The 25264-nt window shown below is 43.1% G+C and overlaps 1 protein-coding gene across 2 annotated transcripts in view; it reads right to left on the reverse strand.

Moving 5' to 3' along the window:
* The window catches only part of TFAP2D (transcription factor AP-2 delta), a 74109-nt gene extending 49713 nt beyond the window's left edge, over positions 1-24396 (reverse strand). The window contains exons 1-2 of one of the 2 annotated variants that reach the window (XM_080389158.1): positions 1490-24396; positions 629-1126 (exon numbers count right to left, since the gene is read on the reverse strand). In XM_080389158.1, coding sequence (XP_080245284.1) covers positions 629-1093 — 465 coding nt within the window. In that variant the 5' untranslated portion in view covers positions 1094-1126; positions 1490-24396. Of the gene's footprint in view, positions 1-628 lie in introns of both variants that reach the window. The other variant, XM_080389157.1, reaches the window with a different exon arrangement.
* Between the last annotated feature and the right edge of the window lie 868 nt (positions 24397-25264).

Below are 25264 nucleotides of genomic sequence, written 5' to 3' on the forward strand. Positions count from 1 at the left end.
TGCCACGGAGTTCAACGGAAGGTTTGCCTTTGTATGTATGTCGGAAAGGAGATTTATCTCCTGTCCTGTCTTTTTTCTTTTTTCCTACTCCATCCCTTCCTAAACACACTTCCCTGCTCCGTCCGTTCGTTTAAACGGTTCCGTTCGCCGAAAGAAAGGAAAAGTTTAGAGAAAGCAAGAAGCTGGGTTTGGTTTGGTTTGATTTAGGGTCTGTGTGACATGGATAAGGGGCTGTGCAGGCACACGGGGACCCGCACGGGCACACACGCACCCCAAGATCTCCGGGTGGGTTCCACGGTCTCAGCCATCACGGAGACACAACCCACGCGGGGAAGTCAGGCTCGAGTTTGGGGTTTTTTTTTGTTTGGTTTTTTTTTTTTTTTATTATTTATTTTTTTTTTTCTTTTTTCCAAGAAAGGCCACTTGCCTTTGCCCATTTTTTTTTTCCTCCCCACATTTTTTGTTGCTACTATTCTGGAGGAGACGGGCTCTGGATCGGATTTTGGATGAATCTTCCCACCTTTGTATGAGCTATTCTGAGCGGAGGAAAGTGGGGAGGGTGAGGGGGGAACCGGGGCAGGGGGAGGGGAGGAGAAGGTGTCTCGAAAGGAGATCGCATGCTATTTACCTGCAAATCGTCTGCTCCCGAGGCTGCAAGCCCGAGGCTTGGTCCTGGCAGGAGTCTTTGATCTGGATGCATCCCATATTGGGATCCATGGCTCATAAGAGACAGGTCGTGGCGGCGGTAAGCATCTAAGCACCCCAGCTCTCTCCTCTGCTCGTCCAAGCAAGAGGACTTGAGCGCCCGCGCATTGTGCAGGTTGATAAAATCAGTGGGTTCCCCATGGTGGATCTGCTGGTAGTATTGCTGGGAGTGATGGAGAGAGTTCAAGGAGTAAGCGTCGGGGTTGACTGCCGGGTGGCTGTGTTGGAACTCGTAGTGGAAGGACTGGTGGTGCAGTGGGGTGTACTGGTGGTTAGTGGAGAAGTACGGGGAGGCGAACTCGGTGCCCGTGGTAGAGTAAGTGAGAGGAGATGAGGAGGAATAGGCGACGGTCGAGTTGGCCACAGACTCCAGGCATCCAAGCTGCATCAAACGGTAACTGTTTGATCCGTCATGACGTATCTGAAAGGAAGAAGTGAAAAGAAGACCCCAAAACTGGAGGTTTGTCATTGAAAACCCCGGGTACGGTTCTTCCAAGCACGCTGTCCTGCATAGCTTCTCCCCCTGCAGAGGCGTCTAAGCCTGCAAGCGGCAACCCCAGCAACAAAAGATCCTTTCCTACCTTGGGCTGGTGCCATAAAGGTCTGTTCAAAAAATCATAAACAGCCCAGCCTGCCCTTATAACCGCCAAGCGAAAGGAATCCACGCGCTGAAATAAAAACTATCTATCTATCTGTCCATCCATTCATCTTTCCATCCACCTCCTAATCACAGCTGTAATATCTGGGGCTGACACACAAAAAGTCATCAAACAGAGGAAACTACCGAGAATACACACAAGTCCCGTCCCTATGTTACAGCGTTACACATTGAGAAAGCTTTGCCGCCTGCTCGCCTTCCTTTCTTCCTTCCTTCCCTTCTTTTTTTTTTTTTTTTGAACCCCTATTTTTCTTTCTTTTTAAAATAACGAATCAGATCCAAAATTCCCCCCCTCTTTTTCCTGCGTTTCGAAAGAAAGGAGAGTCCTGCTTTTTAGTGAGAACTCCCCATTCCTGGCGAGCTGGTGGTGATTTTTCTCCACTTCATTATATTATTAGGGGTATTATTCTGATTTTCGTTCTGGCAACGGTTTTAACGTGGTAATGAGTTGCCCTTTCTGGCGACAGATGTCATAACGAATTTTCTCTCTATACTTCTTTAAGTTATCTCTGAAGCCGGATTATAATTAAATGTAACGGTCCAATATGGATTTTAAAAAAATGGAAACAACCACACAGGCACATACACACACACATATGCACACACAGGCACACACACATCCACACACACGCGCACAGACACACAGACACACACACACACACACACACTCACACACACAAAATACCTCTGCATCGTGGACGAGACCTGGAAAGGTAGTTGACATTTTTTGGTTCTCCGTAAAAAAAAAAAAAAAGAGAGAAAAAAAACCCCCTCTGGATAAAATTCCCCTCTCCAAATTAAAAAAAAAAAAAAAAAAAAAGGAAAAATTTGAAAAATCCAAAGTTCATGTATTTCCCCAAATTTTTTTAGAAAAAATCTCTACAGACAGAGAGAATTTGCAATGTATCTGCATAGATCAGATCTCTCGCTTTTCCATGCACCTCCTTAAAAACCTGTAGGAACAAAATTTTCCCTCTGCACAAAAGCTGCTCCCTGGATCAGATTTTGTACTTGCTGGGTATTTCTTTGGCTGATGTCGTAGGTCCCTTGGTAATATAGAAGTTTTGAAAATTAAGCATCAGCACTGAGAACTGGGAGGACAATAGATAGAGGAGCTTCATCCCAGGAGACAAGGAATAAATATTGTATCTTCGCCTAATAAGGAACTGTAGGTTCTTTCAACATTTTTATACATTTTTTCCTCCACTCTTTAGAATGCTTTTTCTTACCCAGGCTAATATGGGAGCGAATCTGATCGAAGGGGGTATTTTGTGTACATTTTATTGGGAAGACATAAAGCTAATATATATTAATATATATTATTAAACCATCCTTTTCAATAGGTAAGTGCTCCTTCCTGTTGATTATACTGCTTTTAAATACTGACCAGAATCTAGCATTGCACATTTGTATGTGTCTGTTTAACTGTATTTTTTTTCTAAATGAAAACTATGTGATTTGTTTTGGTTTAGGTTTGTTTTTACTTTTTTTTTTTTTTTTACCCTTGCATTTACATCGAATTTAAGTCCACCCCACACTCCAACATGCTTTTAAAGCTTCCTAATATGCTATCTTACAGGCTTCTTTAAATAGCATTTTCAACATAAAACTAGGGTGAGACCACAAAGTATCACTGCAGTGACATATGATATGGAATTATACATAACATACATATAGATCTACGGGATTACACCTGTACTAGGAGAAAGAAAAAGAGGGAAGGTAACGTGTGAGCTGAAGACCACTGATGGCTGTTTCGACATTTCTAAGTGCCGATGTATTTTAGTGATGGAAGTACAGGGAGGCTGCGTAGCCCTGGGTTGCAAAGCTGAGGGGGGTACGTTATTTATTTATTTAGGGACACCCGGTCCGAGGAGTTGTCACTCGGGGAGTGAGTCCCCTCTGCCTGCTCAGCTCCCCCCTGTCCCTCTGCCCCCAGGTAGGGGCTCTCCAGACCCCGAAGTGCTGCGGGCTCCTCCCGGGGACCGCCCGGGGGGGGGGCCGCCCGCTGCCGGGCCAGCTCGGGGCGAGGGGGGCGGGGGGAGGGGAGTCACACACCCTCCGAGAAGATGCCAGCCCAAATGGCATTTCCCGGCGGGGTGGCTCTGCTGATGGCTAGCTTCCACAAATGATAAGCCTGGAGATAGGAGAGGGTGTAACTTGCTTCTAATTGCCATTTAATTTGGGTTGCTTTTAAGCGTTTAAGCTGCGAAGGTGTCTTAATAATAAGCCGCAGGCAAATACGCATGTGGCTTTCTCCTTCTCGCTTCCCTCTTTTTTTTTTTTTTTTTTCAATTTTTTTTTTTTTTTTGAAGGTCCAGGTTTTGGGAGGGTTTATTGGTATCTGTTCATGCAGGCTAACAGGAGCTGTCACTCAGCCCTCTTTGCTTTCTCCAAATGGACAAAGGCACACGACTGGAATGGGGATGCATTGTCTGGGATGGGGAAGGGGGATTACCCAGGCTGGCGGAGGGGCCGGCAGCAAACACCTCGCACCTCCCCGGCGCGCTGCTGGGGGGCTCGGCTGGGCTCCCCCCAGCCCCCGCCCCCCTTCCCCAGGGGCGAGGGGAAGCAGGAGGAAAGCAAGAAGGAAGGAAGGAAGGAAGGAAGGAAGGAAGGAAGGCTGAGAGGGAGGGCGGGAGGGACGAAGGAAGGAGGAAAAGGAAGAAAAGAAGGAGGAAGGGAAAGACGAAGGTGGAAAGGAAGGAGGGAAGGGAGGGAGGGAACAAGGAAGGAGGAAAACGAGGAAGGAAGAAGGGATGGAAGGGAAGGTGGGAGGAAGGAAAGAAAGAGGAAAGGGAGGGAGGAAGGAAGGAAGGTGGAAAAGGATGGAGGGAGGAAAAGTAAAGAAGGAAGGCGGAAAGGAAGAAAGGGAGGGAGGAGGAAAAGGAAAGAAGGAAGGAGGAAAGGAAGAAGGGCAGGAAGAGAAGAAGGAAGGAATTTTTTCTTTCTCTTCAATTGGATTTCCTGTAGTTCTAATGTTGTTATAAAAATAAAAACATTTCTCCCCAATATATATTTGACAAAATTCTAGACACCCTTCCAAGTTCACATTTTGTTTGGACTCCTCAAGATTTTGGTAGAGAGAATAAAAAACATGCAGAAATGGGCAAACTCTGCTCTTCCCAACGCACGGCTGGAGCCTGGCGAGCGCAGCCTGAACCGCCACACCAGCCCGGAGCAGGACGGCTTAGACCCAACAAAAAAAAGTGACAGACACTTCGAGCACATCTTCCTAACGGAGGGAGAAGTGTCCCTGCCCTTCGAGGAGACAGGCAAACCCCCTTCCACACATCCAGGTCACCGCCGCGCCCCTCCCCCCCCTTCCCCCCCCAAGCTCGGTGGGTTTCCCTTAGCCGGTTATTTGAGTAGTGTAACTTTAGTCCTGTTCGGGTCTGGGTGTTGGTTTTATTTGGTGGTGTTTTTTTTTTGTTTTGTTTTTTTTGTTTTTGTGTGGCTTTTTTTTTGTGTTTGTTTTTTGTTTTTTGTTTTTTTTTAGGGGGAAGGTTATACATACCGTGGGGACCCGGGCAGGGGAGCGGGGAGCGCAGCCCAGCCCCTGTCCTGGTTCCCTGCAGGTCGGCTGCAATCCCACCCTCTCACCTCTGCAGGGCACTTTGTGTCCTACCCATTCCCGCCCGCCCCGAAAACTAGGGGTGTGGGAGAGGCAGAGAAGGGAGTTGGGAGCAAATTCCCTTCTTTTGATCCTGCGGGGACCGGAGTGCCGTTCTCATCACCCCGCACACAAGTGCTACTCTGGGAAGGGGGCTGCGCGGGGGGACACACGCACGGTGCAAGGGCTGATGCCTTCCCAACTCACTTCCCGAGCTGCCAGGAGATCACGCCGCTGCAAGAGATCCGTCTTGTGAGAGATCTCCCCCCGGGTCCGACCCCTTCCCTCTCCACCCTCCCTCCCCACGCCCACGCACCCTGGGCATCCCCACAGCCCCGGCACCAGCCAGCCCCGAGCCCCACTTCGTTTCGAACAACAACAAAGCCACCGAAATGGTTTTGTTTGGAGGAAAGTTTATGAGGAACCCGGCTTGCCAGATGCACGTTACTGGTCAGTTCCATCTGTTAGCTTCGCTTCCAGACCCTAAAAAAATCATATAGACCGTTTGCGCTTTTAACTACCCCCCCCCTCCCCTCCCCAATCCAATTAATAACGCGAGTCAAACTGCAAAGCACTTATTAATTGCTCCCAAAGAAAATGTTTCAGGAAAGTTAATTGGGAGCTTTCTGGGTTTCCAACCAACAGCATGAGCTAATAATGGTCAGAGCAGACAGACTTTGCGTTGAGTTTCATTGTGGCTGGGTGCGTTGTTTATCCCCTGCTTACAGTTTGCTTCTGCTCCTAAGCTACAGAAAAGGGGTGTTTTGGTCTTTTTTTAATTTTTTTTTTTCCCCCCAAGGGGTCTGAAAAAAGGCTGACTTGGCTGCTGGAAGGGATGTGGGAGAAAACCCCAAGCAAATAAAAGCTCCCTCCCTGGGATCATCTTCGTTTCCCTGGTAGTTCACTGGAGTGTGCTAAGTGGCTGGTGGTGCTGCAGGGACAGTCTGGGCTTGGCGTCTGGCTGCTGTGTGAGAGCAGCTCCCTGGGCTCACAGAGCTCTCTCACCTCATGTTTGACTTACAAACGTTTCCCAGCATTTAGGAGCCTGAAATTATACATTTTCCTTTCATTTTTCCTTCCTGCCTTAGCTCCTGCATTTTGCCGGTCACCCAATGTTTATTTTATTTATTTTCTAATTAAGAGCCTTCTCTTCCACTGAAAGTCACCAAAACTTGGACTTTGCTAGACCTAAAGCTCTGACCACTTTTCCTGGAATTTATTGTGTCTGAATGAGACCAGAGAGCAGTTCAAGTCACCACAGGCAGCTGGGGTCAGCAGTGCCAGGACATTCCAAGGGCAGGGTCCATCTTCTGCAACGCCCTTTTCTGTGAAGGACCCAAAAAGAAGTCCCCCTTCAGCAGCTAGCAAAGGCATTTTGCTTAATACTCTTTTCTATCTGCTTCATCCTCTGCAGTTCCTAAAGTCTGGGGGCTGTGAGCTCTGGGGACACTCAGCTGACCTAAAAAAAAAGCAGCCCTGGGGTTGCTTTTGTGTATCACTTGGTCTTGCCCATTGTTTGCAGATCTGTTGTTGTCGATCCTTTGTCTCACGCCCCCCCCCCCCCCCCCCCCCCCAGCAAATCTTTTTCTCCTGCTCCCCTGGTCCGTGTAAGTCCTCCCTCTTGTTTCACAGAGTGGGTGAAGCTGAACAAGGGCCCTCTCTGGGCTAAGCATCACCACCCCATCGCCCATCCCTGAATTTCACACGCAGGGAAGACCCTGGGAGAAGCCCAGACCTCCTTGGCTAGAGGTGCTGGTAGCACCCCTCCATGCATGCACAGAACACCCACCTTCATTTTCAGGCAAACCTGTATGTGTGCCTACCCTTCCACTCACCCAAATAGAGAAAGACGATCCCTGCCTGTTAAATAAATAAACCCTATACACTCTCAGGGGGAAGCAAAAAGAGACCATAGAGAGAAAATTTGGAGGTTTTTTCCCCTCTTGTTTCCCTTTAAGAATCATTATTTTGAAAGTACGGGTTACATTGTATTGCTTTTTCTCTTCCAAGAAGGAAAAAATGGAGAGAGAAAGATTTTGACACTGGCTGTGGGCAAGAAGTGTGGAGAGTTTTGGAGGGGGGTTTCTTCAAGCTGCAAGATCAGAGATGTCCTGCAGAACACTGCCCATTCGCCTTCCCTCTGAACTCAGCTAACCCTTCCAATGCCCACCACCACGTTTCCTCCTCCTTGTAAATTTGTATTCTGCTTCACCACGACCGCCAAAAGGCAACATAATGGGACAGAGAAAATGCATTTGCAAGCAATTAAAATGCCGTGAATATATTAGTTGAAAATTAAAGGAGATAACTGGTGTCTCCAATCATTTCTTTGATGGCAGCAAGACTTCCTGCTTGCTGAGGCTTTCATGAAGACTCAAAGGCAGCTATATTTCAACCCAGGTGCCTGGCATCACTCAGAGTAAATGCAAAAGGAAGAGGCGAGATGGCTTCAAAGATGTAAATATCGATGAATATCGCCTTGCAAAAACCCAGACCAATGCTTACTTGGAGTGAATGCTATTTGTACCGGTCTGTGCCAGGATCAGGAGGGCTGTGCTTGTGGCCACTGCATTGCAATGTGACTTTCCAGACATTTGGTGAGGGTGATCCACTGAGAAACTCTCTTCACCTACATTTTCTGGCTCACCTACCCCTGTCCTCATCTTCCTTAGACTCTCTCTTTCCTGCTGGCTGCTGCCTACCGCTGGCCAAATGTGACTGTGAGCCCCATAGTCCCTGTCCCTGCCCTCTTATTTCTTGTGAGAAGTCATGGTGATGTGACTTCCCTGCTTTCTCCTTCAAGCACCTTGTCCTACAACCACAGATTTACTCCTTATGTGGAGCTGCTCCACATGTTTATACTCTCCACTTCAGTGATCTTGCAGCCATCTCATTACTCCACCTCCTGACTGTTTCCCCACAGCTCCCTGAGGTGCTGAATGCCCCATCCCATCTGTCTTTGCTCTCCAGCCAGACCTCAAGAAAGCAGTTTCTCTTGGCTTGCACTTGTAGAGGCATGGAGATCCTACTGGGGAAGCTGCCTAGGGCCCCTTCTTACATGGTTCCTAGGGCTGTACTTGCTCCATGGAGGCCCCTCCACCTGGTCCTCCTTGACAATAGCTGCTGGTGTATCTTGGTCCTTCACACACTCCTGCTTTAAGGCATTTATTTCATTGCCACTGTTGTGTTTTCAAGCTGTCTATCTGCCTTTTTCTCTCTGCTTTAGGCACCTGCATCAAGAAAAACAGGCTGTCTCCACTCTTTCCCTTTTGGGATTTCCCCCCTTTCAATCTTCACACAACACTGCAGTTTTGCCAGTGCCTTTTACTGCCATGTTCCTAATTTCTTTCAGCATCTCTACCGCATCCCTTAGGGGGGTACACATGACGACTGTCTGTGGCAGCTGTCCTCTCTCCAGTTCTGCAAACACTGAGACAATGAAAAACCTCCTTCCCTCCTTCCAGCTCTCTCTTGAAAGCAAAAGCTACTTCTTCTGTCACTTGCTTCTGCCAGTTCTTAGGGGCCATTTTTATTTTCCATTGACCTCATCTGTACTTGAAGAATATGCTATTACTTTATTTATCTTGCTCTCTTGTGCAGTTCATTCATCCCTCAACTTGGCTCCTCTCACATATCTTACACTGACTTCCCTTCATTAGGTAATCCCCCCAGACCTCTTTTCTCTTTACTTGATCTATCTCACCCATACAGCTCACCTTTTCTGCCCTTAAATTCTTTTCTGATTCTGTGGCTATCTGGAAGTATTTACTGCTGTGGGTAACAGAATCACAACAATTTTGGAGAACCCTTTAACAATCTCTTTGCTTTTCCTGTCTATGTAATGACTTGTCAAATTTCTCCTATTCTGTGTGTTTTGCTGTTCTGAAAGGAGATGTTTGGTTCTAATCACAGACTTAACTAGATGCTAATTACTCCTCTATGTGAAAGCCTTGCCTTCCTTCACATCAGTAGCTCGTGAGCCAATTCCTCTTTGCTTGTAAGTGATTGATGTTTTTAAATTTTGGGAAAGGAAGCAGTCACAGATATCTCAGCAATGTTTTGTGCCCTCAAGTTTATACCAAGGAAAAAGCCAGAAACTATCCCTTAAATCTTTCACTATGATAACATTTTTTTTTCTTCAAATTGTGATCATGTATTTTCTTGCTATGACTATGCTTTCTAACTGCTTCAACTAGGATTTCTCTAGCAATATTGCTGCTGTAAGTTATTTCTACTATTAATGCCACACTGGTAAGCTGTTAGAAGGAAACAGAGACACAACCAGCTTTGTTCATGAAATGGGATGAGGTTAGCAGTTTAATGGTAAAAGCAGCATGAAACCTGATTCTGGGAAACCACACAATGGTGAAAAGCCTCAAAATGTGACTTGAAAATTAACAGGAGTCCTGGTTCAAATTCTTGCTCCACTTCTTGTGAAGTGGACATTTGAAACTCGTCCTTCTAGACTTAATCATTTGTGGAAAAGTTTATAGGTTTCAAGAGGGACATTCCTCAGGACCAGAATGGAACGGTGGGGAAGTTTGAAGGTAGGAGAACTGTTGTCTGATATTTCCACTTGGCTCTTTAAACTGTGAAGTCCATACTTAAAATAGTCTGATTTCAACAAAATTTGTGAGATGCTTTCATTGACTTTTTTTAACCAGCTACCAAAGAAAAGTGATGAAGCCTAATACTATAGAAAGCACTATAGGAAGCTGTGTGGGATATTCCTGCTCATTGATGTAGCATAATATCCATGCTGAAGCAAGGCAACAGGAAAAATCTGTATGTGACAAGGATTTTGTATCAGGCCATCAAAGTTCAGTGGGAACTGTCATCACCACCTTATATTTTGTTGCTCAGAAGAAAACACCAGTGATGAAACTGGAAATCTTCTAGTGCATCTAGCCAAAAGTTTTTGGTGTTTTTCTTCTCTTGCCAGTCAGCCCACAGGGCAATTTTAAACCACATGTAACCAGCTAAACTAGAACTTTAGAAACATTCCTGATCACAAACTGGCTAAGATGACATTATCCACATTATTTTCTGGATGCCTTTCGATATAGGAGGCAAAATCTTATCACTAAACTTCTCTCTGGTAGTGGAGAATGAAAACATTTGTAGACTGTGATGTATTAAATATGTACCTTATATTAGAATCATCCATAATTAATGCAGACATTCCAATAAATAATACAGTGTCAGGTTCTTTGGATTATTGAGTGTACTCCACTGTGCTCATATACTTATGCACTGGCAGTAATAGTGAGAAAGTTTCCTTATCTAATTAAACACTGCGTTCTACTATATGTTTAAATAGCATTAAGGTTGTGTCACAAACTTGAAAGAGTAAATTCAAAGGTAAGGCTGACATCTTTGTCCTGCGCTCATGAGTCATATATTGATGGCTTCTTCCATTTTTTCCCCACCACCTGCATATCTGCATGGATATGCATCTTCATGGATCTTTTTTATATCCCTTACATTTAATTTGTAGCCTTAACACTAAAATTAGGTGTAATAATATTAATATTTTAAAGAGATACTTTCCTCAAGAGCCTGGAATTGCTCTGAATAGCTCAAGTAAATCTGTATTTAGGTTAAGCAATATATAATTTTCACTGAACACATATATTTGTTAACATATTTAAAAATGGGACTTGTATTGACCCAAGAATCCTGGGTAGGTGCGAAGAAACCACTATATATTTTTTATTGGTTCAGTATTCAGGCATTTGCTATTAAAATGCATAAGATGTATCCCCAAAACTGAAGCCAGCTACTTCAGAGACATAAGATTCCACTGAGGGAATAGTTATTTATGCTTTAAAAGTATTTTTTAATTTCCCAATTGATCATAATAGCTCATGCATAAAATCAAGAGATTTTGGGATTTCTATTGCTTTAAAATTGGGCATTAAAATTCATATGGCAGAAGGAGATTTTTTTTTTTTTTTTTTTTCCCAGTTTCTTTCCAGAAGTAAGATCTTGTTTGCAGGATCTGATTCTGGAGTGATATCTCTGATAGGGGAGACATCATTCATAACCTGACAAGATCTACTAGAAGACTGATAATGAATGTGTTGATAGAGCTCACTGAGCTCCATTCTGCATCCTCGACTCATGTCAGTAATCCCTGTATAAGCCAGTTGTCTCTTTGACCTCTATGGGCCTGAGTACTCTAGTGAAGGTACAGGGGTCAGGCTGTAAAAGACTAGTACTCTCTTGCATGAGGGATCTGATCCAAAGATCATCTTAAGTCAATAGAACTCTTTCCCTGGAATTCAAAGAAATGTGGAAAATGTCCTAAACAAGTATTTGGATTTGTATTGTGCCTGAAATATAAGTAGAATAAAAGGAAAAATAGCAGTGAAATAATGTTTGCCTAGAAAATGTCTTTAAAAAGCAATTAAAAATGTTACTTCCATAGTCTGAAAGCTGAAAAAGATTTATTATATTTTTGAGAACCATGAGAAACAATTATTTACCTTCCTTCCTTCCTTCCTTCCTTCCTTCCTTCCTTCCTTCCTTCCTTCCCTCCCTCCTTCCCTCCCTCTCTCCTTCCCTCTCTCCCTATTGTATAGTATTACCATTATACATACATATATATGTATATGTATGTACTAATGTTGTGGACAGCCTAATTATTCAGTTTCTAAACTGTGACTTAAAGTGTGATTTTCAGCAGTAATTTCCTTCAGTTTGTATCATCTGGCTGTTCTGAAATGATTATTTGCAGACCAGTGAATGAAACATTGGACGAGCAACAATTTTTGATTATACAATAAAATGACTGCAATTGAAGTGCAATGTTTTCAGTAGTTTAAAGACAATGAGCTATAGTTTACTGACCCTGTTCAGCAAAGTGCTTAGCTGAAAAAATGTTTAACTTTATTTCTGAGTGTAGACTTAAAAAAAAAATAATTGCAAGGAAGCGCACTAGTAAGCAACATGGATTCAGGATGAAAACAGAAACTGGTATTCAGGTGAGCAGAGACCAGGATATAATTTTGGTTCCTTTTTTAGGGGTGAGGGACGTGGGCCATGTATTAAATGATGGTCAAATGAATATATTATATATCATAAAAAGACTCCACTTTGCTATTTCTAACAATGCTTATGTATATTTTCCATTTCCTTAATGAAATAAATCTGTCACAATAATGACCCTGTCTCTTCCTTGTACATCTATGTCTCTTCCTCATGTATATCACATAAATACACAATACAGATGCATCATGCAATTTTGTGTAAACATGACATAGAAAGAGAGATATTTTGCAATAATTTACACCACTATTTTATATCTTCATTTTAGACAATCAACATATTTATGTTAATGTAATTGATTCACTTCCCATTTGCATCAGCTGAACCTCTGGTCTACTATTCTGAAATACAGAAGCACACTCCTTATGCATGTGCAATTCTTCATCACATCGGTGGGAAGTGCTGAGACAGTGTTAGCAATCTTATCTACCTGCACATGCCAGTGCATAGTGTAGACTTTTGCCCACTCATATCCCCCCAAATTACTTTTTCCATTAATATGTATCAAAAGTACATAGGAAGAGCTTATATTTCCCTCAGATGGAAATATGAACACTGACTTTCCATAGAACTGTAACCCTGACCCTAAATTTGCAACCCTTAAAGATTAGCTTAAACAGAAGATCAATTTTGTTTATAGCAATGAGCATTGATTTTTTGCCCTGCAGTGCATGACACTGGCCTGGCCATTAATAGAGGAGAAAATATTACTCACTATGGCTAGGAAGTTCTATAACATAAAAAGAAGCTACATATCATAGAATCATAGAATGGTTTGGGTTGGAAGGGATCTTAAAAGGTCAGCTAGTCCAACCCCCCTGCAATGAGCAGGGACATCTTCCAATAGATCAGGTTGCTCAGAGCCCCGTCCAACCTGACCTTGAGTGTTCCCAGGGATGGGGCATCTCCCACCTCTCTGGGCAACCTGTGCCAGTGTTTTACCACCTTCATTGTAAAAAATTTCTTCCTGATATCTAGTCTGAATCTATATAAATATATATCTGCGCGTGTATTTTTGTTAATATATATATATTTTAGATACATACATAGAATGTTATCATGGGCTTAATACCTGCTGCCCTGCAGGGTGGGTTTCTAAAATGAAAAGTTACTTTTTTTTATTGTCTTCAAAGAACCCCCTGAGCTAGGTTAGTTGTTTGTAGTAGCCCAGGGGAGGAAGAAAGCCTGTTTAGTATCCCTCTTCTTTCTTGCAGCAAGAAGCAGTCTGGGATGTGGACGCACCCCCCCACCCCGCCTCTCCCCCCCCTCCTCCCCCGGCCGCGGGGTGAGTCCCCCCTGCGCCCCGCCGGCGGGAGCTGTCCATTCAGCACCCCGCGCCACCGGCTGCCCGCCCGCCAAAAAACACAAAGGAAGGGAAATATTAATTAATTAAAAAAAAAAAAGGGGGGGGGGGGGGGGAGAGCTTAAAAAAAAAAAGCAAAAAAAAAAAAAAAAAAAAGCAAGCCAATCTGCTCAATCCTCTGCCTGCAGGCAGACTCTAACGGAAACCACATATGCTTTGCCTCTCCCTATAAGAAATCTTCATTGGGGCATTAAAATACTTAAAAGGATTAGTCGTTAAATACTTGTACATTTGGTTTAATTCACTAGAAACGCTATGTCACTGGGTTACATCAGAAAGCTAGAGAGTTTTAATCTCACTTGCAGTATTTACCTAGATGTTTTATTCCTTCTGCTGCTTGTTACAGGGATAATATTAATATCCTACTTGTCCAGAGGGAGGAAGTTTAAAAAAAAAAAAAAAAAGAGCTGGCGGCTGTCTGATGATATAAAAATATCAAAGAGACTTTTAAGGTGAAACAAAACAAAACAAGACAGCATGAATTGGAGCATGGCATTCCTTCCCACAGCCTGTTGCTTATTCCTGCTGATGATGATGGAGGGGTGAGGAGCTGTTATCTTAGGAAAAGAGAATAACTTAGTAGATCACACAGATCTTGGGACATTGGAGGTGGTGGCTTTCTTTAAATCCATCTCCTTTTTTAGCCTCAGTTTCCCCATGCAACAGGTGTGCAGCTCCTTTGTAATTCCTCTTTCAGTGTAGTAGCTAAAATGACACTACTTTTGGCAAGGGTCCAGAAGAACTTCTCTTCAACTAAGTAAAGAGACAAGGGCCATAAATCAAATGAAGACACATACAGAAAATCTTTCCTGTGGACCTCTCAGTGGGGAGGGCAGTTGGTGTGTAGGGGGACATCATCATGCGAGCCTTGGCTCTTTTTGTGAGTCATGAGAGGACAGACTGTTACAGCTTAAAGCTTTTCTTAAGTTGTAGACGTTTCTGCACTTAGTCCTGACATTCCTTCTACAGCCCTACTGTACCTATATTCATTAAAAACCACCTCAATAATGAGATATCAGTGAAATTCTTTGCTTTTCAAATCAAGAGTTACTTTATTCATATTTCAGGCTGTTTGGGTGAAAAAATGAGAGAAGGGTAAAATGTCTGGTCCTATTTAAATGAATGATTGCATTGCCACAGATTTCTGTTAATTTCGTAAGAAAAAACTCAGTGGGGTGGTATATATTTATTATTTCCAAGAAGAAAGCCCTGGATCTTTTCTACAAAGGCAAGAAAGGATTAACACAAGACAAGTTCCATCAAGTTCTTTGTTTGCTTTGCAGTGTCTGAACAGCAGAACAGCCCATAGCCAACCATTTTCATTTTTTAGTGGAGTTATTGCTGTTAAGAGTAATCTCACTGGAAGTTCTGGCTTCAACAAAGTACAGCCTAATCTCATGATAATTTCTCTTGGCCACCATCCTGAGTCAAGGAACCTCCAGAAATAGCAACATAGACTTCCCTGTAAAAAAAAAGTAATAAAAATACAGTGTCACTAGCTTTGTGTAGAGATATAGAGGAAAAATTACCATACACGCTCCCCATCTCCAAAGCACACACATATCTGCCAATAATCTGGAATATAATTTCAATGCTGAGATTTAATTTCATATTTTATCTGTCTGAGCTAAACAATACACTGTCCTACAATGTTGAGGTACTGGGTGAAGCCTGGGCAAGACTCATCAGGTAAGGCATGCAGTTGTTTTGGATTCAGAAGAGAGTATCCTATGCTGGGATTGCCCAGTCATTCTTGCAAACTATGGAAGAGGAAGCATTCCTGGGAATAGACAAGAAGACTTCCTGAATGCCTGAATGATGTAAGAAATATAAGGAATACCATTCACTATACAGTAACTCAGGAGACGTTTATTTTTGCCTCTTATAATCAATTGCTTTTATTCATTTATTTATTTGTGGAACCTCTCCCTCTGTTTTGAGGTGTTTTATACCTCCTAGACCTCTCAGCCTAATTTAATTTTTGGGGGTGTCTGAATATCACCCTGCCCTTGAGATAAAGGGTATTTTTTTTGTGAGGCTTTGTGCCTTGTTGTGCTTTTTTCCCCCCTTAAAAGCAGAGAATGGTTTCTTGTATTCAAAGCATAAACGCAGCTGCCCATGAGACTGCTTGGATGAGGACTAGATAAGAGAGTTACATTAGGGCAGAAATTCGGGTCACATCATATCAAACTGAAAGCATCAGGCCAAAGATAGGCTTGGCTAATAATATTTATATACAATCATTTTAAATGTGAAAACTCCTGTCATGAAAGAAATCTCTTTTCTGTCTCAAGCTGGTGCAGGTATTTTCAATAGGGTTATGTTGCTGCTTGCTAAAATGCAATGCATTTGCATCTTCTTTGCATTATTTATTGTTATCCTGCAGGCTGGATTGTCACACTAATCATGATTTATGTCACTGAATTTTATCAGCTTCTGCCAGATAATATTTTCCAGTGGTGCCCCTGGACTTTAGGAAGAGAAATGCCAGTGCAAGTCTTTTACACCTGTTACACAGCATAGGTAGATGCTGCTTGTTGTCAGTCATGCAGAAAAATGTCTCTCCTTCAGTAGTAGCTCCTGGTATTGTGACCTTACCACATCCTTAGCAGACAGGCTCTTTAGTGCTTTCAAAGCCTTTAGAACCGTCTTACAGGAACACTGTATAAGTTTATGCTTGACAGACCAAGGGGAGAATTTTCCAAGTCACTGTGATGTGTGCTGCAATATGTGACATAGTAGGCACTGCATGTGATTAGAGGACAGAGGATGATTGGGGTGGGGATTGGTGAAGGTTTTGGGCTGTAAAGTGAAAGATCACTTCTTGCCTCTGCTACTGACTTTCTGTGTCACCTTGGACAAATCACCTACCAAGTTATATTCCTCATATTTTGCCTGTGTGGTGTATCCATTTCTTCTTTTCTTTTTATGTCTTACCTCTTTGCAATGTTAGCTTCTCAGGATGAAGACTAAGTCTTGCTGTGTGACTGCATGTTGCTTGAGAGAATGGGAACCTTGATTTGAGCTTGAGGCCACACCCAAAATGCAAAAAGTAAAGGTTTTAAAAGTTTTGCAACTCTTTTGTGGGGGAAAAAAAGGAAGTGTAACACACAAGATGAAACCTTGAATCATCAGGACTTCCTTAAAGACTTGCTGCACTTTAACTTGTTCTGAGAGACTTTGCTGTGTAACAGCCCGGCTGTAGATCCATACAAAGAGCATGAGTCTGCTACTGTGATTGGCATAAAAAGACATTCCATTGCCTGAAAAGGTGAAATGAGGAGTCCAATGAAAGGTTCAGACTTTGTTGATTGGTCTGCACTGATAAAAGAAATACAGCCACAGCAGGCAGGGTTATTTAAACCAGACTTGAAAGAGGAGTGGGATAAGATCTGGCTGGCCCTTGGCAAGCTGTGGGATGACATGCCAAGGTTAGAAGGATGGAGTGCTAGCAAGGGCCTTAAACCTGTTGGTTTAAGATATGCTGGCTACACTGCAGCACACTTGAAGTATTCTAGTCCCCCTACAGCCAGGGGCTGCTGATGTAATAGGACCCCTCAGGAAATCACCAGTGAAATACCTCAGAGGAATTAAGAGGTGTTCATCTAAGAAGGTGACACAGCATCCTGTAGATGATGTAAAGACTCCGGTACCTCCAGAGGGCAATTCAATGCATCCTAAAGTAAATGGAATAGCTTGTCCCCTTGAGGTATCTACTGATGTCCTTTGGCTATACAGAGATCTTTGATCTCCATTACTTTCACATAGCTGAAATCATGTGAGAAGAATCCCAGTGGAAAAATTGAAGGACTTCTATACTGGTCTATACTGATCAGGTCCAAATTAAATCATCAGCCAAGTCAGCTTATCACCAGTATCAACTCTTCCAGAGAAAAAGAGCTCCAACAATAGGAATTACGGATTCTTCTGTTTGTATTTTAACATTATTAACATTTATTATGTTTACATTATTGACATTTAACCAGTGAAATAGCTCGAAGGAATTAAGAGGTGTTCCTCTAAGAAGGTGACACAGCCAACAGACCAGCTGATAGGCTTCCACACCAATGCACACAGCGCGGGCAACAAACAGGAGGAGTTGGAAGCCACCATTCTGCTAGAAAGCTATGACCTAGTTGTCATTACCGAGAATCGGTGGGATGAATCCCATGACTGGATTGCAGCTGTCAATGGCTATAGGCTCTTCAGCAGGGATAGGTAAGGAAGGAGAGGCAGAGGCGTTGCCCTCTACAGCAAGGAAAGTGTGAAGAGCTGTCTCTGAAGAACAGCCATGAGCAGGTTGAAAGCTTACGGGTAAGAATCAGAAACTGAGTCAACCAAGGGAATCTTGTAGTTGGTGCCTACTACAGGCTGCCCCGTCAAAGGGGATCTATCGATGAAGCCTTCTTCCTCCAGCTACAAGAGGCACTGTGCTTGCAGGCTCTTGTCTACAGGGGGACTCCAACCACCCCAGCATCTGCTGAAAGCAGCATGGTGAGCTGTAGGCAATCCAGGAGAGCCCTGGAATGCATCGAGGATAACTTCTTAAGCCAGGTAATAGACAGCCCTACCAGAGGCAATGCAATACTGGACTTGTTGGTCACCAATGCAAGTGAACTCATTGGTGACGACAAGATTGGAGGCATCCTGAGCTGCAGTGACCATGCACTGGTGGACTTCACAGTCCTGAGGGATATGGGTCAGGTGAAGCATAAAGTCAGGACCTTGAATGTTAGGAAAGCAAACTTCCAGCTCTTCAAGGAGTTAGTCAATAGGATCCCCTGGGAAACTGCCCTCAGGTACAAAGGAGCAGAACAGAGCTGGCAGATCTTTAAGGATGTTTCTGTAGAGCACAAGAGCTGTTGATGCCCAGGTCTAAGAAACTGGGAAAGGAAGGCAAGAGACTGGCATGGGTGAGTCTTGACCTGCTGGTCAAACTAAAGGCAAGAAGGAAATGCACAGGCAGTGGAAGCAGGGACAGGTATCATGGGAAGAGTACAGGGACGCTGCCCTGTTGTGTAGGGATGAGGTCAGGAAGGCCAAGGTGCAGCTGGAGCTGAACTTGGCAAGGGATGTAAAGAATAATAAGATGGGCTTCTACAGGTCTGTCAGCTGGTAAAGAAAGGTCATAGAAAGCGTACCGCCCTGATGAGCAAGACTGGCAAACTGATTACAAAAGATGAGGAGAAGGCTGAGGTACTGAACAACATTTTGTCTCAATCTTCACTGGCAAACTCTCTTCTCACACCTCTTGAGTGGATGGACTGCAAGATGGGGACTGTAGAAGCAATGTCCCTCCCACTGCAAGACAGCAGGTTTGTGACCAACTGAGGAACATAAGTCTATGGGACCCGATAAGATGCAAGCCAAAGTCCTGAGGGAACTGGCTGACGTAGCTGCCAAGCTACCCTCCATGATTTTTGAAAAGTCGTGGCAGTCAGATGAAGTCCCTGTTGACTAGAAGAAGTGGAACATTGCACCCATTTTGAAAAAGGGTAGAAAGGAGGGCCCTGGGAACTACCAACCTGTCAGCCTCACCTCTGTGCCTGGGAAGATCATGGAACAGATATCCTAGAAGCTATGCTAAGACACATGGAGGACAGGAAGGTGATTTGAGACAGCCAACATGGCTTCATCAAGGGTAAGTTTTGCTTGACCAACCTAGTGTTCTTCTATGAGGGAATGACCACATCGGTGGACAAGGGAAGAGCTATGAGTGTTGTCTACCTGGACTTCTGTAAGGCCTTTGACAGGGTCATGAGATTCTATAGATTCTATAGGTTTGAGTTGGAAGGGACTTTTAAAGGTCATCTAGTCCAGTTCCCCTGAAATGAGCAGGGACATCTTCCAGTAGATCAGGTTGCTCAGATCCTGTTCAACCTGACCTTGAATGTTCCCGGGGATGGGGCATATACCATCTCTCTGGGCAATCTGTTACAGTATTTCACTACTCTCATAGTAAAAAATTTCTTCCTTATATTTAATCTAAAGCATTACCCCTTGTCCTATTGCTACAGGCCCTACTAAAGTCTGTCCCCATCTGTCTTATAAATCCCCTTTAGGTACTGGAAGGCTGCAATAAGATCTCCACAGAGTCTTCTCTTCTCCAGACTGAACAATCCCAACTGTCTCAGCCTTTCTTCATAGCAGAGGTGTTCCATCCTTCTCATACTTTTGTGGCCCTCCTCTGGACTCACTCCAGCCGGTCCACGTCTTTCCTGTGCTGAGGGCTCCTGAGCTAGATGCAATACTCCAGGTGGGGTCTCACAAGAGCAGAGTAGAGGGGGAGAATCACCTCCCTTGACCTTCTGGCCATGCTTGTTTTCATGCAGCCCAGGATACAGTTGGGTTTTGGGGCTGCGGTGCACATTGCTGAGTCATGTCTGTCTTTTCATCCACCAGTACCCCCAAGTCCTTCTGGGTAGAGCTGCTCTCAACCTCTTCTTCCTCCAGCCTGTATTGATACTAGGGGTTGCCCCAAAGCATATGTAGGACCTTGCACTTGGCCTTGTTGAACCTCATCAGGTTCACATGGGCCCACTTCTCAATCTTGTCCAGGTCCCTCTGGATAGCACCCTGTCCCTCAGGCACATCAGCCACACTATTCAGCTTGGTGTCATCTGCAAACTTGCTGAGGCTGGACTCAATCCCTCTATGTGTGAATACATTAAATAGTACTGGTCCCAGTACAGACCCCTGACACCCCTGACACCTCTTGTCACTGGTCCCCATCTGGACATTGAGCTGTTGACCACTACCCCCTGGATGTGACAGTCCAACCAATTCCACATTCACTGAACAGTCCATGCATCAAATCCATCACTCTCCAAATTAGAGAGAAGGATGTTGTGAGGAGCCATGTCAAAGGCCTTATAGAAGTCCAGATAGACTTCTCTATAGGTGTTCCCTTGTCTACTGTTTAGTCACTTCATCATAGAAGGCCATTAGGTATGATTCTATAATTAAAATTACAGCCAGGCCCTTGAACAGGCTACTACAAAAGCAATATTCTTGCTTGGAGTTAGTTCTTGTCACCCATGCCAGTTCCCCACCTTTGTTTCCATATCCATTGCCCTTGGCTCTGAATTTCTAGTCACCTGGAATTTCTTTGACAGCACGCTGCTCCCCTCCTATTACATGCACACTACTCGTGCCACAGGTCTATTTCAGATGTTGTTTAAGCTTCTTCATGTGAACAAGGAGGGAACTTTCTTTCTTGTGCAATTTTGCATTGTTTAACGTCCTAACCTAGGGCTGAGTTTTCTGTCTTACAGCCACCAGGAGAGCAAAAGTTCTGATGAGAAATAGGAGAAACAAGTGTTTAAGTGCCACATGGTCTGTGGAGTTGCATTTTTTGCATAAGTGGATCATCTATGACATTTTGCTTAAATAACAGCATTCTAACCTGGGGTACCAGATATACCATTGGTGTAAATCAGCACAACTCCCAAAGGACATGTGTTGATTTTACACCCACCGGACATGTGGCTCAGCCAGCCTGTGATTTTAGCACTTAGTTTTCTTCATGAACAGAAAATAAAATTATCATTTGCCTGTGATAAGGATATCTTTAATCAGGAACTGGGATCTACTGTACTGCTAGGTGCCAAAAAGACAGTCCTTAATTTAGAAGCATCTCGGTGTAGCACAGAATGACTCCTTGAATGCAGGAAACAAGGGATAAAACAAAGTGATAATGAAAGAATGTTCAAGTGTTCAGTTTTATGTGGACACAACTGGTTTAAGGAATTAGGGTTTTAACAGTGAATGAAGATAGTTCTTTTGTTTTCTTGAATATATATTTAGCTACAAGTGTTATCAGGGAGCTGAATTCTGATCTCATTTGCATCAGTAGGAATAAAGAGCAGGTCAATGGAGTTACGCTATTACAAAACTAAGATGTGCATCCTGACTATTATTCCTGAACAGATGTAGAAAAGGAACGTTATTGGTTAGATAGCCCAAATTTAAATTATTTCTAAGGATATCCTGTGGAAAGAAAATTAATTTGAAAAGATGTTGTAAAGGAAAATTAATTTACATCTTTTGTGCAGAAAGAACCTGTTGAATGACATCTAAAAGAGGATTAAAGCTGATTTCTTACAAGCAGCAGAATAATCAGATTTCTAAGCTAAAGTGGAATTAAGGTCCTTCAATTCATCTGCAAAGCTGACTGAAGTTGAATCATCGTTTGGTAATTTACATGTCATTTACAGGGGCATTCATTGTGCTTTTAGTACTGTAAATATGATCTGAACAGCTTTTGATCTTTTGCAGCATTTGCAGGAACATATTATTGTTTCTGAGAAAAAAAGGAAGAGTTTTTTAAAAAAATATCCGTAACGCTTTTTTTACAATGTCAAAACAAATGTGTCAACCAAATGGTAATATCTGTGCTAGTTTCATTTATCTGCACACGGTGGTTGTGAGGTTTAATGATTGTTTGTCACAAAAATACATTTTAGGAGAAGCAAGCAGATTGCTGAGTAGCAAACATGTTTTATGGAATATGTAACATTGTAAACACATTTTTGTTTCAATAGGATTTACAGAGGATTGCAAAATGAATGTGTTCATACAAAATGAGAAGTAGACGAAGCTTATATTTTCCTAGCTAAGTATTTTGTGTTCATTTGCTTTTGCTAGGAGTCATCTGCTACCATTAAAATTTATACCTTCATGCTTTTTTGTACTGAACTAGTCTCACCTTTGAACTGGGACTAATTCTTCTGACATATGTTTGACCACAGCTCCCATAGCAAGAAAACCCTCCCACATTTCCCACAACTGCCCACCTTGTTTATCTTGTCAATTCTCCCTGGAAGGATCAGATCTTTAGCTGTGCCAAAGCCCAGGGAAGTCAATGAAAAGATTCCCAAAGGCTTTGAATCAGACTCTGGTAGCAAAGCACCAGTAACTTCAATAGAATTACACCAATTTACTCCAGTTGAGGATTTGATCTGGCATTTAATACTGCACTCATCGCCATTCTGTCTGAGATTCTTCTTCAATACTTCTTGGAGGAACAAAAAAAGACATGTTCTGAAGCCAGACTTTTGGCTGGGGGTAGGGTAGAAGCAGCTAATTTTTATTCTGAAAGATAATAGCTCAGTCACAGAATTTATTATACAAACTACATATACAAAAGTTTGGATATGCTTGCAGGACGATGATGTCTTAGAATGAATCTGTATTTGTCTGAATAGTATTATTGGCATAGATTATAAAGGGAATAGTGATAACATTTTGCATACGTTGTTGACAACTGATTTATTCTGAGATCAGTCAAATTATTTCCTAGAGACCTCTATAAAGCTTATTTTTTGCCCATCAAATTATTTGCCTCTTCTTGTTGACAAAGGTTTCAGTCCATTCAGGACCATGACACAGTAGCCAAACACAAATTACACCAGCCTGCTTGTCGATCAGATAACACAGATAACTTCAGTGTTACGATTATGATTCCCTCTCACCACTCAAAAGCCAATTAAAAGAACTAATCCAATATTAATTATCCTTAAATAACTAGCTAGATTCCAGTCAATGGAAATGGACAGATGCACCCAGAAAGTTTTTTACCTTCTTTGCTTTGGGCATCAGTTTTAAGATCTTAATCACCTTTTGGAGTTTCTACATCTTTCCATTAGATGGTAGAGACCCTAATGAGCGTATTGGATCAGTTCTCTTGTTTAGGGGCTGAACTCAGGCAGGATGAATCCCAACAATATTGGTTTTATTAGCTATTTAAAGGTAATCACATTAATAGTCTTAGGAGCTATGTTGTCTGACACTGGACATTTACCTTAACAGTAGGATGGTCACTGGATTTTGAATTTTAAGCCCTCAGTAAACCTCAGGTCATTGTGCTGGTTTTGACTGGGATAGAGTTAGTGGTCTTCATAGTAGCTAGTATAATGCTCTGTTATCAACAGTGTTGACAACAGAGGGATGTTTTTGTTACTGCTGAGCAGTGCTGACACAGACCCAGGGCCTTTTCTGCTCCTTATCCCACTCCGCCAGTGAGTAGACTGGGGGGGGCACAAGGAGCTGGGGGGGGACACAGCCGGGACAGCTGACCCCAACTGACCCAAGGGATTTTCCAGGCCATATAATGTCATACTTAGCACATAAAACTGGGAGAAGAAGAAGGAAGGTGGAGGGGACACATTCAGAGTGATGGTGTTTGTCTTCCCAAGTCACCGTTAGGTGTTATGGAGCCCCGCTTTCCTGGGGATGGCTGAGCACCTGCCTACCCATGGGAAGTGGTGAATGAATTCCTTGTGTTGCTTTGCTTGTGTGCAGGGATTTTGCTTTTTTTATTAAAATGTCTTCATCTCAACCCATGAGTTTTCTCACTTTCACCCTTCCAATTCTCTCCCCCCTCCCACCGGGGGGAGTGAGTGAGCAGCTATGTGGGGCTGAGTTGCCAGCTGGAATCAAACCATGACAGTCGTACTTATTAACAAGGATTCATAAACTGAAAGCAAAACACTTCTAATTAGGTAAAAATACTGCATCGTAATCTGTCCATTATATGAAGAGCCACAAGCTGAAAGTTTTGGAGCAATCTAAAAGGCATATAGAGGTCAAAATCCTCTTGACATTTTTAGATGCAAAAGGCTATGAAATCCTATTAGCTTTGAAATCAACACCCCATATCTGGCTTTAAATATCCTCATTCCATTTTAAAATGTCACAACACATCTGAAATTAATGTCAATGTACACTGGTGTTCATACTCATATTTCACATATATCTGCATAGGAGAGGTCTAGGTAGTTCAATTTCTTTCTCTGGTTCGTGCTGCCTACCATCCCCTTCTGTCTTCCTGGAATATTTGGAGGATTTATTATCAGTTTAAATCCATTAACTACCAGATTTAGATGTCTAAAGATCCTCAATTTTCCAAATGACTTTTTGCGTACCTGGTCAGAACTTAGTCTTCTAGGAATTTTTGTTGTCTGTTTTCTGTGTCCCCCGTCCCCCCCCGTCCCCCCCCGCCCCCCCCCCCCCCCCCCCCCCCCCTTTCATTTCATCATCTTAAAGATACTTTTTCCTATGGTGCTTGCCTGTCTGATCCTTGTGTCCTCAGCTTTAATTTCCTCCATCAGCTTACAGTTGGCATCCAACATGAATAGGATGGCTGTGATACCACTTGTACAATATTTATAATACTTAGCACTCTCTTGCCTATACCAGATTCCTATGGTATATGTACAACATCATCATCTTGTCTCACTGAGCCACTCACACTTCAGCCAAGAATTCTACAACATTTGGTTTGATGATTAGTTCCCTCACATGGACGAGCTACAGGTGAGCAACCTCTTCTTCCTTTCACAAGCCTGTCCAAAGGCAGCAAGAGTTTATTTCTGAGGTGCCATGGCTGACCTGTTCTCATATGGACACTGATTTCACATCTAGATTTTTTCTCTGTCTTCTCTCTTTCCTCTTTGTCTTTCAAGACACTCTCAGATCTTATTTTTGGAATGCAGCAATCAGCCTCATTGCATTGCTTGCTCTCTATTAAGTAAGCCTTTTTGCATTAATCAGATTCTGGTAGCCCAGTCTCACCACCTTGGCAGCACTCTGTGTTATGCCCACAAAGACTGAGTATGTGTCTAGGTCATACTGCACTTATAACAAAGCAAAGAAATTTCCCTTCCCTGAGAGCTGAAGGAATAAGAAAGGACAAGTGCTTGCAGCAAAGAAGAGACTTTGAGATGGGAACATCCTTTGCCACCATCAGGTATCCTGTCTATCTGGAGTTTGACAGGACAGAAGAATGTATGATATCTCCAGGTACAAACAATCGATGTAGCTGACATCTGGATGTCAGGCAAGAATAAGCAAAGCAGTCAGCTGAATTTAATCC

Source organism: Falco punctatus (genome assembly GCF_963210335.1).
Source record: "Falco punctatus genome assembly, chromosome: 5".
In the NCBI taxonomy this organism is placed as follows: domain Eukaryota; kingdom Metazoa; phylum Chordata; class Aves; order Falconiformes; family Falconidae; genus Falco; species Falco punctatus.